A 13,268-nucleotide genomic window follows, 5' to 3' on the forward strand; every position below is an offset into this window, starting at 1 on the left:
TGCCTGAACTGAAAGGCAGTTTAATGCCTGTAGCTTGTTCACTCTTCTTCTCTGCACCAAACTTTTTCTGCATGAATGGCCTTTGTGTGCCATCCTGTCCACCACAGGGTTTAAGGCAGATTTTTCTGCTAGAAAAGCTCAAATGAAAGCAATTGAGGATCAATTGTTCAGTCTGAAAGGAAGGTTACAACTGTCATTCTGATACCAACGTGTGTTGTGGTATCTTTCTTCCATAATGCAGGATGTGGTTTCCATAGAAATATCTTTTTACATCAGTACCTACAAGCCCTCCAATTATTCCCCTTTGGACACCTCATACAATCCAATAAAATCTTTTCAGTGCAGGGAAATAACTAGGCTCAGCTACTACTTAATTGCTTGGTGAAAAGAAAAAGGAAAGGACATTTAGTAAATAAAAGCTTTATTTAAAACAAAACATAAAATGGAGAGCATGCGCTGCGAAAATTTTCATCTTACCTGAAGAAATTTCTCCGGTGTTACAAATCAAGAACAATCAATTACCATTTTTAAGATCATACTGAATTTTGCTAATTTTTGAAATAGCAATTATGGTGTAGCTTTAAATTGTTTGGTGGCCTTGTCTCCAGCTAAGTCTCCAGGACCTGGTCTTTTCCTGAGTCCTTTATTTTGCTGAGCACTGCCTGCACCTTGTTCCAAGTCCTCCCCTTCAGGACCTTGTGAGTTTAGAGTCCTTGCTGCTGTTATGTCATCTTTTTTCTCTGTGGCAACACCTGCCACTTTCCCAACCCCAGGAAAGCATTCAACACCCTGAAATTAGAGCCAAGACAGAAGGAACAGCAAATTATACACAAACAAGATAAACTGTGACTTGATCCTATTATCAAATGCCTCTGTCAACCATGACCGCCATAAACATGCAAGGCAAGAAACTCAGCTGCACTGTTTGTATAGAACAGCTTCATTCCTGCTACTCTGCCTGCCTTCCCAGAAGTGTCGGCATAAGGAAAACTGGGAGCACAGAGAGCCTTGATCTGGCTGGGTGGGCTCTGAAGCCATGGTCACAGCACAGAACAAGAGCGTGCACCACAGGGGCTGGAGCCATCACAGCTCCCCCGGGACGCTCAGGGCTGAAGGAAACAAACTGATTTAATTGTGTGGCAACCGAAATGTGCTGGGGAAACAACCCCTGCAGCTCTTTGTTTTGCTTCCACTCGTCTCTCCTTTTGCTTTATTACTTGAAAAAGCTTCATTCCTGTGATTTGTTTTTTCACATACATGGCTTAGGCTTCATTCAAACCTCACCGCCTGTTTTAGGCCTCGGTCCTGCAAAAAGCTAAGCACAGTCAGATCTGCAGCTCAGCAATGAGATAACATAATTAAGACCATAAAGAGTTTGCCTTATTCATTCTAAAGTCACACTCAAGCCCCTGCACAGGAAGAACCACAGTGGAGTTCAAAATGCCATTCCATATGCAAACCTTGGAATTTATATACCTGCTTGGTTACAGTTCCCTTATCTCAGTAAGGATGAAACTAAAGTATTTAGTGAAAACCATTATGCATTCTTTAGCCTCTCAAACTATTACAGCTATACAAATCAACTATAAATATCATTTATATGTGTGTATGTATATATATATATATAAAATATAACTGTGACTATCTACCTAGATACATGAGTCAGTAGTAAAACACACCTGTGGAAATCTCTCATATTTAAACCTCTCTACTTTACCAAAAAGCTAAAAGGTCACCAATGAAAAATAAAGTCATGAAATGGCATATTAGTCACTGTACCTTATTCATCTGGTCCATATCTGATTGTCTGGGTTTACTGGTTGGAGTCTTCTCCATACAAGAGCCCACTTCAGCCTCTGGATAAATGAGGTGAATATTTCACCCCAGAAACAGATTATTAAAAAGGAAAAAAACATTATCATACTTCCATGGCTATTTCCATTTAAAAAAAAAAACAAAAAAAAAACCAAAAAACACCAGAAAAAGCCACCTGACTGCTACCTTCAATCCCTCTTGCCTTGTTTTTGTTAATTAACCAAACCAGAGTGCCCCACAACACTACCACAAAAAACAAAGGTGAACAAACTATACTAGAAACAAAACGTCTGGGGGTCTTGAAAGCTCTGATAAATAGATAATTCATTCACCTTTTACACCTAGAAAATCCATATCCCTTTCTCCTTTTCAGAAAATACAGGTATTCCGACCAACTCAGATAAAGGTTTATAAGCAATCATTTGAAATTTATTTTAATTCTTCTCAGTCTGCTTGGTTTTGCATTAGCTTCACATTTACATGCTTTATGTATATTACTAAAATACTTCAAAACAGCTTAATTCACTGCCTGGTGGATTTAGCAACCACGACCAAACCATGTGAAATGATTTCTCCTCCTCCAACCAGCTCCAGAAGAGAAATGTCACCATGTTCCTGTTACTGAGGCTATTTGCTGAAACTAAATCACCTATGTTTTTCAAACAATAAGAATTAATTCAAAATGAATGACTGCAGCTATGTGTGACATGCTAAAAAGCTTTACTTTTATAGATATAGGTATATGTGCAGATAGAAATGTGTGCATGCATGCCTATGTATCTGTGCACATCCAAATTGAAGTATCAGCTGCAGCAAACAAAGTGCTGCAGTTTATATGAACTGCCACTAGATGCAGCCACACAACCTTGCAAAATTGAAAATTCTGACCTCAAGATTACAAAAACCTGTTTTGGAATATTTATGACTGTAGAATTCTTACAAGAACATTAATGGTATTCAATACTGAGTACTGGTGTGGGAAAAACGTACATAATATGAGCAAAATACTCAATTTCTCTTCTCAGTAGTTTTGTTCCAAAACACAGCATTGCAAATGTCAACAGGAATCTAAGAAATCAGAGCAGAATCAGAGCAGAATAAGACTTGTCTGTTTTCACAGTTGTTGCCATAGATCCTGATTGGAGCTGACAATATTGAATTACATTGTGTTTTGCTTTCTGCATAACAGAGAAAGGCAGAATGAAGCCCTCGTTCCCAAGAGACCCCCTAAAGATAGAATCATGGAATCATACAATAATTTGGATTGGAAGAGACCTTTAAAAGTCATCTAATCCAACACCCAGCAATGAGCAGAGACATCTTCAACAAGACCAGGGTGCACCAAGCCCTTTCCAACCTGGACCCAGACACTTTCAGGGATGGGGCTGCCACAGCTTCTCTGGGCAACCTGTACCAGGGCCTCAACACCCTCACAGTAAATTTTTTTTTCCTTATATCTAGCCTAAATCTATCTTCTTCTAGTTTAAAATCATTATCCCTTTTCCTGTTGCAACTGGTCCAGCTAAAAACTTTATCTCCATCTTTCTTACTGTCCCCCTTTAGGTAGTGGAAAGCTGCAATCAAGGCAGTTCCCCAGCCTCATGGTTTTTTTTCACTGACAGCAATTCTGGTGGAATGATACTTCCCCATCTTTGGGTCATTCATCTGTTTGTTTGTTTTTCTAGAAGATGGCAAAAAGAAGAAAGAAAAAAGAAAGCATCCTCTCCCCCAGGATCGGCAGCGTTTTGATCTGATCATAGTTCTGTTCAGTTGCCATTAATAAACTTCACTTAGCAAGATTAAAGGCAAGAGCAACACCAGGTTTTGCTGGTTTAAAGCATGAGGAACACAGATATAATGGCTTCAGATGAACCCAGCCTAGGGCTAAAGTCTGACTTAACTCTCCTGTGGGTGCTGCAGACAAGATGAAACGCGGTGTCTCAATGGAAGGTTCCCGAGCCAGAACAGAGCAGGATGGATGTGGGAAGGCATGGGAGCAATTTGCTCTGGAGCACTCCTTGCTGCACTTCCAGAAAGAGACAATGTGTGCCCTTCTTTTGGAACCTAGTGCTTATCACAGCTTATGTGCATGCAGCAGAGGGGCCTGTCTGGGTCCTCCAACCAGCTGAACAGATTACATCAACAAGATCCCCATATGAACTGTCAAAAGGTTTCCCTACTCTGTTGCTATCTTTTGTGAAGTAGGCAGAATATGCTCCCAGCAAAAAGGATTTACCCTGCAGGAGAGTACTTGGAATCTTCCAAAACCCATAATGAAAACCTTTGTGTTTCCATCCAAGAATGGTATTGGCAGCAACTGAAGGTAATTAAACACACTGCCCATTGGCCATACAAATTTCTTCTTTGTAACAATTTCAGAGAACCAAACCCCTGTCTGTAACCCAGACAATGTGTTGTGCAACAGGAATTTTTTGGGCTAACTTCTACCCTGCTCTAAGTGCACTGCAACAGGAGTTACAGCCACTTTATGACAAGGCTGTGCTTTGTTCAGGATCTCTCAGATGCTCTGCGGTTCCATTTCATTACCTCATAATTTCTAAGAATTGTCCTGTTTACTGTGAAAAGATGAGGGAACTGGACTACACACTCAGGAGTTTCTCCATGTACAAACAACAGAGACACCACCTCTCCATGATCACTACCTAACACTTGATTACATTTCTTATCTCTATAGAACTGTAACACAGACAAGTTCACACTGTTTTAACTCACTTCTGGAAGGGGGTGACTCCATCTGAATTTTTAACCAGATATTCACTCGCTGGCTCCAATCTCCTGGTGCTTCCACCTCCCACAGCCGCTTCTGCTCCTCAAGATGAGCCTGCAGGAATTTCTGGCAAACTGAATAGGAGAAAACAAGGGGGGAAAGTATGAATGAGCGAAAAGTACAGTGGAAGAGGGAGCATGTTTTACCCCAGAAACTCTCTCAGACCTACTTTCATTAGTTCCTTTGGAAATCTTTCTTCTCCCTTCTCATCTTCCTCCTCTTTGTTTCAGCTGGGACATTTAGTAAAAGGCTATGTGGAATTGCCTAAACAGTCACGAGTGAATCCTGTCTATCTGCTTCAGTCTAGATTATTTCCTTGTGAGTGCAGAAATAAAGGACTTGAAATTATTTGCTGAGCACTTTCATCTGGCACTGCAGCACAGAACAATATCCAGACACTCAGCAGGTTTCAAACTAACAGCAGTGTGGGGGTTTTTACCCTCACTACTCTGAAAGAAAAGGTGTTCCTCTATCTTCCAGCTTTAACCATTCAGAATGCTACTCTAATTTCTGTTTATAAAGAAAAGTTCTGCTTCAGCTTGGTTTTGGGCCAAAACCACCCTCCTTCTCACTACTGTTACCCTATGCCCCATTGCTAAGTTCATTTCTTTCTTTGCCTGTGGAAAAAAAGAAATGGGAAGAACCAACAGAAAAATTACAGGACACCTGTGACATGTACAATCACCTGTAACAGCCATATTGCCACAGACTCATAATCACTGTCAGTACACACTGACCATCCATAACACTTGGATAAACAATCAAATCTAGGTCTGCTTATGTTATCAAACTGAAGTACATTCTATTTAGTGGTATCCTTAGTATGTGTGCAGTGTCAAGAGGAGGCACATGCTGTAGAACAAACAGTTCAAAAGATTTAAAAGGGATTTTAAAACTTCCCTTAACTGCCATCCTATCAGTTGCATCAACTGCACTAAGATAGCAATCTGTAAACAACAAAATTACTGTCTTACTCTGTCCACTGCAGTTCATCATACATGAACTGGGTAATTTATCTTCAACATTCAGTTGAGTTTAACAATGGGATGTCAAAAGAAAAACCCTAATTTGGGTATGTAAACATTTGCCTCACAGTAATGAGCAGATCACAGACATTAATTTTATCCAAGGATATCCAGACTAAAGTAAACATTCCAACAAAAGCTACTAAAACTAACATATATACCAGAATCCAGGTATCTGCTAAACAGCTTTTTACTTCCTTTTAGGCCTCTACAGCAGTTTAAATACCATGTCCATGTTAAGTAAACTGTCCACAGCTCCAGAGATTTCAGTACAGATATTTAGAGTAAAAGGCTGCATTCATTTGTCAAAGTATGAAAATGTGGTTCCAATGAAATTAAAAACAGACAGTGACTTCCATAAGCTCAAAATTTAACTTACAGTATTGGTATTTTTATAAAAGAAAACCTAATTAAAACATGATGCAAGTCAAATTTACTCACTATTAGCTCTAAACTTAATTGACACAAAAGCACAGTCTTCCCACATATTGCTAGTGTTAACACATAAGAAATGCAGCTTTCTCATCCAGGGTGTCTAAAGCCCTGACATCTACAAAAGGAAAAATGGGTATTACTGGGAGAAGAGAAGGAATGCTGTCAATACTATTCCCTCCTGAATTTAGAAGTAGCAGTACCTACTCAGTGCCTTTGTACACATTAAATGGCACGTAACAACCAAGAGAAAGAACAGATGTGGCCAAAACTTTGTTGACATTTATTAGGAAATAGCTGGAAAGCTGTAAGTCAATCAAAACATCTCCACAAAAATGATGGTGAAGACTGCACCACACAGAGAACAATCTCAGAAAAAAATACTTTTCTAAAGAAGACAATTGTATGAATAACACAAGCACAGATATTTTCTGTGAATTTTATTAACAAAACTAGAGCTTTGACCTGAAGACAGAGAAGATATATGACTACTTTGTGATCTTTTAAAAATGACAAATGTTCAAAGACAGTTGATACAAAACAAGTACTGATGTAACTGGACGACTGAGTAGAGCCCGGGTATTTGGCTTATTAAATGTAATTTCTTAAAAAAGCAGTATCTACCAAAGCATTATGTGCATAGTGTGGACTTCACAAGATCTTATGATTCTTTTCCCTCTGGTGTCAAATAAAATGTGTAAGGCCCTGTCTAGGGCAATGACATAGTTTTAAGAGAGGACAGTTCAAGGAACACAAAATGTCAAACAGACACCATGAGTTTTGTGCTTCTCGTTGTCTTACATAATATTAGCCTACCTTTCCACAGGAAATTCTAGATGTCTCTGGAAAAGTAACCAGTTTCAGGCTAACAACGGTTCAGTTCAGACAAGGGCACTGAACTCTTACACAGTGAAGACCATCTTACCAAGACCATATTGAAAATGATGCATTATACATGACCCTTACCTAACGTGTCCACATCAAACAGTTTACCTTGATACATGGCAGCAGAAATAGGGCAGCTGATCCCCAAGGCATCCTCAGCCAGGAAAGATTGACAGAAATCATGCAACATTTTCATCCCTAGGCCACCTCTTCTGTACTTTCTCCGGACGAATATAGTATCCAAAACTGGCAACAGGTAACACTGACTGGTTGTGCCATCACACAAGCTCCCTGAAAACAGATAGGGAAAAATACATCAATTTGCAAACAAAATTAGTGCTGCTGCACTAACTGCTGTGTGATTTCAGCCACACACACTGCCCTGGTACCTTTCCACAGGCTGTGAGGATGATCCCAGCTGAAGTGTATTTGCATAGACAGTAAAACACTTTTCAGGAGAATGATTTGTGCCATGAAATGGAGAGGACCTGCCTAACATATGCCTGACAGGTCTTACCAGAGTATTTTCCAGACTCTGATTCTTCATAGTCACACCATCTTGGTACACAGGCAATGTATACAGGAAAGCTCACTGAAAAGATGCAAATGGTCTATAACCAAAGAGGTATAAATATTCTGACTGTAATGTCAGTATATTCCTTACAATAAAGAACCGAGTGGTGCATTTCAAGAAAGCACTGCAAGAGCTCCTTTGTAAGTCACTCAACTTCTACTGAGTGATAATTTATCACACATGTAGGTGCTTCTAGTCCATCACTTCAACTACCACTATCATTGTTAAACCAGGGGTTCCACTCAAGGACAGTCCTTGCTAACAAGCACTTTAAGTCAGTTGACTGAAATCACAGGGTCATAATGCTCTACATGTGGACAAAATACAGACTCAGGTATAAGCCTCCAAACTAATAAAACTAGTTCTCAGTGAAAATTGTCCAAAAAAAACCCAAAACACAGAACCAAGGGATTTATTTTGAAATCACAAATGGTAAACTCAAACTGGAGTCAAGAGAGAATTTATTAAGAACAGACATTCAGCATCCAAAATGTTGATGTTCACCCTAACCAACCAGGGGTCCTATTGCTGCACTTCCATTCAGTGCAGAATACCATGAAAACAGAACTTCAAACTACTTTACAGCATAAGCACTCAGTCCTGAAGTGAATGAATCAGTTCATCCCTACGTATAGGATAAGGTCCCCACAGAAAGATCTCACTGATTTATTTTAATTTTTAGAAAATATTTATGAAGATTTTATGCCGCTTCTGAGTACAGGGCAGGTTAAATACAAATGGATAGCCAGGCCTTTAGAACAGAAAATGGTTACATTTTCATACTTTGCTGCTTAAAGCTCATCAAGACCTTCTTGGGTTTCCTTCTTACTACTTCCTAGAGGACCTGACTCAGCCTAGTTTCCAGTGCTTTGAGACATGAGCTTTCATCACTTCACTAAGACCCATTTCACAGTTTCACCAATCTCCTATTGAATGGCTGTTCCTAAATTCCAATATAAGACTTTTACTTAACAGATCCATTTTTTTCTTTGTCACATTCCCACTGTCTTAAACTGGGGTCTATTTCTGCTCCTTCAGTTGGTGTCCAGCATCTTTTGTTGATACTGGACAGGCATGACTTCTGCCACTCTCCTTTCTAGGATGCCAATTAAGCACAGCACACATGACTATTTTTAATTCTAGATCCTGATTTTTCAAGGTTGTAGGCTTGTCATTTAGCAAGAATCCACACAGACTGAGCCATACAATAAGAGTATGTAGCTACATAACCACCCATTTACATCTTGATTAAGCTTGGTTCACTCCTGCTTAATCAAAGTACATGCTTAACTTCAAACACATGTTCCAGCACATTGTTGGAAAAGGGTGGGTTGTGGTGGTGTTTATAACCTTTCAATACTTGTAACACATGAAGGGTAGTTACTCTTTCTGCCATGAGCCAAAAAATTGAGTATATCCCGGGTCCCCTTGTTAACTGCCAACCCAACAGAGATGTCAAATTGTTGCGGAGTTGCACCGTATGTTCTAAGGGACAAACTTTTCCTCATGATGTCTTTAAGAATTCCTGCATGTTGCAAGTGTTCTTTTAAGTTATTATTATCTCATATAGTCTGTCTCCTATAAATCCTGATGAGAGTTCTGTGCAGCAATCCCAGGAGCTGAGTGATTTATGTCTGAGCTCCTAATTTTGTGTTGAGAAGATGACAAAAACTTGTCATGTCTAAAGGCACTGTAAATAAAGAATCCATGAAGCCATTCTTCACCTTGTCCCTGGGAAACACATTAGGAGAGTCACAGCCCACAGGCATTTGAAATAAAATAAACAAACAAACCAACCAACCTTTGGAACAAAGGCCACTTTGTCCCTGTTTCCCATCAAATGCTAATGGTGGCCCAGAAGTGACCACCGGGCTCTCACACATTTGGTTGAGTGGTTTGTTTCATTGTTGGAACACACAAAGTTTTGAGGTGAGGGAGGAGACAGGGAAAATAAGGGCATTGGTGATGGAGAGGGAAGCATTCATGCAGTCTGCCCTTTGAAAGCCTTTGATCTCCTTGGTTAGGTCACGAGTGCCAAATGATCAACTTAGGAGCCAGCAAAATGGCAAACAGATATTACAAGGGCAGGAAAGCAGACAGCCATTAGCATTCCCAAAGAGCCACAAACCAGAAAAAAAAAACAATCCCATCCCCACATCCAACAGACCCAAACAAAACAAGGTTGTGCACACTGACTATTTCCCAGCTGAACAAGTTGGCTTGGCACATACATGTTTGGACAGGCCTTGAGCAGGCTGAGTGCTTGTGTAAAGGGTGGGGAATATTTCTGCAGAGCAGAACCCAAGGTCAACCCATTGTGTGAGTTTGTATGTGAGAAGAGGAACAAAGGTTCTGGCTTCAATAAAATTAAATGAATTCATGTCTGGACTGGTATGTAGTCATTTCATTTTCATTACAGCCAAAACCTTCAATCTGCTGCAGAAATGCACATTAAAAATACTATTGCTAGCAAACAGAGGGAGACAAAGCAATTATACAACAAGATTTCAGCTAATTGTCTGTCAGGTTAACTTCAGTGCCAATTTTTTTTTTCCTAAAAGAAATGTATGTAATCAATGGAAAAATAAATCCTGTTATCTTTTTAAGGATCTGTTTCTAGTGAAGAGCACCTCAGCCACAAGTATCAAAAGAAATTTCCAAAGGCTTATATGAAGAAAGGTATGAAATGAATTTTAGCTCAGGAAGCCACTTCCAAAGACCATCTCTAAGGCTCTGGTGTAGAAAAAAAAAAAAAAAAAACAAACAACAGAGATTGAGCCAGAGTTGCTTTTTGCCTACTCCATGTCAGCATAAGAGTTTTTGCAGTCAGGTGTTCCCAAACTGTGACTGGTGGGGCATCTCTAAAGAATGAATTAGAAGCCAACAATACATCTATTCCTGATACACCTGTATGTTTTACAGCATTCTCAGAGGACTCAATTTGGATAAGGCTGGTTTGATTTGCATCACTCCACGCTTTTACTACTGTGATTTGTCAGGAGGGAGGGGACAAGCTTTGATAATCCGACTCTTTTGTTTTTCATACACAGACAGCTTGGTCTGCAGCTGGGCAGCTCATATGTGTTACAGAGACAGTAATACATAACAGCAGGAAAAAAAGAGGTCTATAAAAATAGATTTTGTTCTGGTTTGTTCTTAAAAGCACTAAGACACTCCTGGCTCATTGCCTGCTCCAACTTCCTTATTGATTGACTTGCATCATGAATCTTCTACATTCTCCTGGCATTTATGTGAAGGTGGTAAAAGTCCATTTTCAGTAATTACTAGTCCTAAGTAAACAAAAAAAGAAAAACTTTCAGAGAATTACATGGTCTCACTGCACAAGAAACAAGTGTCAGTAGCCGTGGTAATTAATCCTACATCACAAAACAAAACACATTCCTTCTGAGGTTTTCACACAGAGCACAAAATAAATACTTCAAATAATATAAAACAGATCCCAAACCCCAAGTATCTATATGAAGGCTTTCTGCAAAATATTTCATTTTCAGGTTGCTGCCTGCAGAGAAAGGCACAGGAAGAGCAAACTGTCATTTCCTATTGTACCTTTAAGTAACTCCATTTAGTGAGGTCTAACTAACTGCTCAGCTGTCTGATATGGAAGCCGCTGACATAGATAAAATTGGAGACATTTATCTTGGCACGTGACAAAGTGTCTTATCAGCCTCATTAGTGGCTTAGTACATCTCATCAATCTTTAGTATACCCAGTGGTAAATGCTGCATGCCTGTCATTGGACAGGAATAGGCACATTCCAGAGAGGCCAAGTTGATGATCTGTGTAGTCATGAATAAATTTTGCTTTAATAAAGGTGTCTAATGGTCACAGAAAGTGATAGCCTTGAAGAATGAGTCTTGTGTTTATCTACACAACAGGTGCAGGGTGGCCAGTGCCAGAAGCAGTCAAATTGTCTCAAAACCTTGACTTGCAGTAGTTACTGGATCTCTGAGCAAGGCGGGTGCTTGAGACCATCTGTCCCTCCTTAACTGGACTACTAAAAGAGATCCAGTTAAGGATGGTCATAAGATGGAAGCATGGAACTGGACCAAAATGACCAAGTTTACTTTGTACAGGCCACCTAGGAACCGGCAAATGGAAATGACTTTACAATATTGCCAAGATAGTTAATTGGAATCACTGAAGTCCACTGAAAATTTAGTTAGTGTAACGACACATTAAATATGTGGCAAAGATAGAACAGACTCTCTGTTCCTTGGTCACCACTTCTGTGATTCACCCAGAAGACTGAGCCATGCTCCACAGACCTTTTCTGGCTTATTTGGCTTCACTGAAGCGTGGTTTTTGTCATGCTGTAGATAATGGAAAATTCACAGATGAGAAATACAGTTGAATACAACATCAATATGAGAATCTCAATTACCCACTGAAGAAAATAAAACTGGAAAGAATGCTCAGGTAATTGCAGAGCACGGAAATAAAGGGAATCACAATCACATGGTGGGCACAAAGGAAAACAATTTTTTTCTAGGACCAGAAGCTGTAACAGATGTCCAGCACAATATAAAGTCCTGTAGTTAAATCTGCCTCTACTAAATGTTCTGACCAGGACAGCAAAAGGAATAAGAACTTACATTATGATTTAAAAAATAAATTATGAAAATACCCAAAACAACCATGTGAAATACAACTTCTAAGTGAAGATACTTACCTTAGTCTGTTTTGGGCCTAATAAATCCAGGGCTCTTCTAAAAAGTAGAGAGAATAGGATCAGCCACAGCATGGCTGGTATGAAATTGAAATCACAGAACTTCAGAAAGAGGAATTATTTTCTAAATGTGTACATCAAATAGCAAAAAAGCAGCAAAAACAATCCGTTTCAAGCTTCCCGAAAAGGCTTTGGCAAAAGCCTACAGTAATTTGTGACACAGGCCAAAAACTAACAAATATAGCTGCCCAGAGAAAAAAAACACTGGCAAGAAGAGGCAAATGCTGACAAAGCTGGACTTGAAGGATTTGTATTTTATGTGGACCTGGTTTAAAACCAAACTGTGACTCTCAACTTACTCAGAAACAGTTTCAACTTGGCTAATATTCCACCCATAACAGACTACTGTGCACATTTATTTTACTGAAGCATGAATCATTACAGCCCCTACAAGTGTTTCTTTCCAAAAGCTTTGCTCAGGAGTATTTATGGACTTAAAGGAAAATGTACTATGTGTTTGCCATTACAAACCAGTTCATCAGCATAATCAGAGATACAGACAAAGCTCCTTGATCATAGGCTGAGTCCTGATTCATCACTAATGGTGCAGCAGCACCAACACGCTGCTGTACAAGCTACACCTCTGTACGTATTAGGATTTTTCCATCCCAAGGAGGAGAACACCTCATTGTTGCTGACCTTTAGGACTGCAGCAGAGAAGGCACCTTCAGACTGTCCTCTGGAATCCAAAACAACCCATCTCTCAAGCTGTTTCTTATTCTCCCAGTTTGGATGGATGGCTATTGAGTGCTGAACTGAAGAATATTTTACTTCCAAAGATTTCACCTTCCCTATGTTTAAGCTGCTGGTATCTTAAACACAGACTGGTAACCAGCTCCTGCATGGGACACAGGTTCAACCACACACCTGGAGTTATTCCAATTAAGCCTCTTCCACTCCAGACTGGTTAACAGCAATTATTTGCATTAATACAATCTCTGTGTTTAATGAAAGACCTTTACTAAAGCTAATCAAGTACCCCTAAAGAATTAAAATACATTT

General features: G+C 39.6%; 1 protein-coding gene across 3 annotated transcripts in view; it reads right to left on the bottom strand.

Annotated features, from left to right (window-relative positions):
- Window positions 1–404: 404 nt before the first annotated feature.
- LOC138116304 (protein FAM169B-like) overlaps window positions 405–13,268 on the bottom strand; it is a 36,322-nt gene continuing 23,458 nt past the window's right edge. For all 3 annotated transcript variants that reach the window (XM_069025457.1, XM_069025459.1, XM_069025458.1), the window contains 4 exons: window positions 7,054–7,236; window positions 4,549–4,677; window positions 1,780–1,856; window positions 405–789 (listed from right to left, as the gene is read on the bottom strand). In XM_069025457.1, the coding sequence (XP_068881558.1) occupies window positions 568–789; window positions 1,780–1,856; window positions 4,549–4,677; window positions 7,054–7,236 (611 nt within the window). In that variant the 3' untranslated portion in view covers window positions 405–567. The remainder of the gene's footprint in view (window positions 790–1,779; window positions 1,857–4,548; window positions 4,678–7,053; window positions 7,237–13,268) is intronic.

This window comes from Aphelocoma coerulescens, chromosome 10, assembly GCF_041296385.1.
Source record: "Aphelocoma coerulescens isolate FSJ_1873_10779 chromosome 10, UR_Acoe_1.0, whole genome shotgun sequence".
Lineage (NCBI taxonomy): Eukaryota > Metazoa > Chordata > Aves > Passeriformes > Corvidae > Aphelocoma > Aphelocoma coerulescens.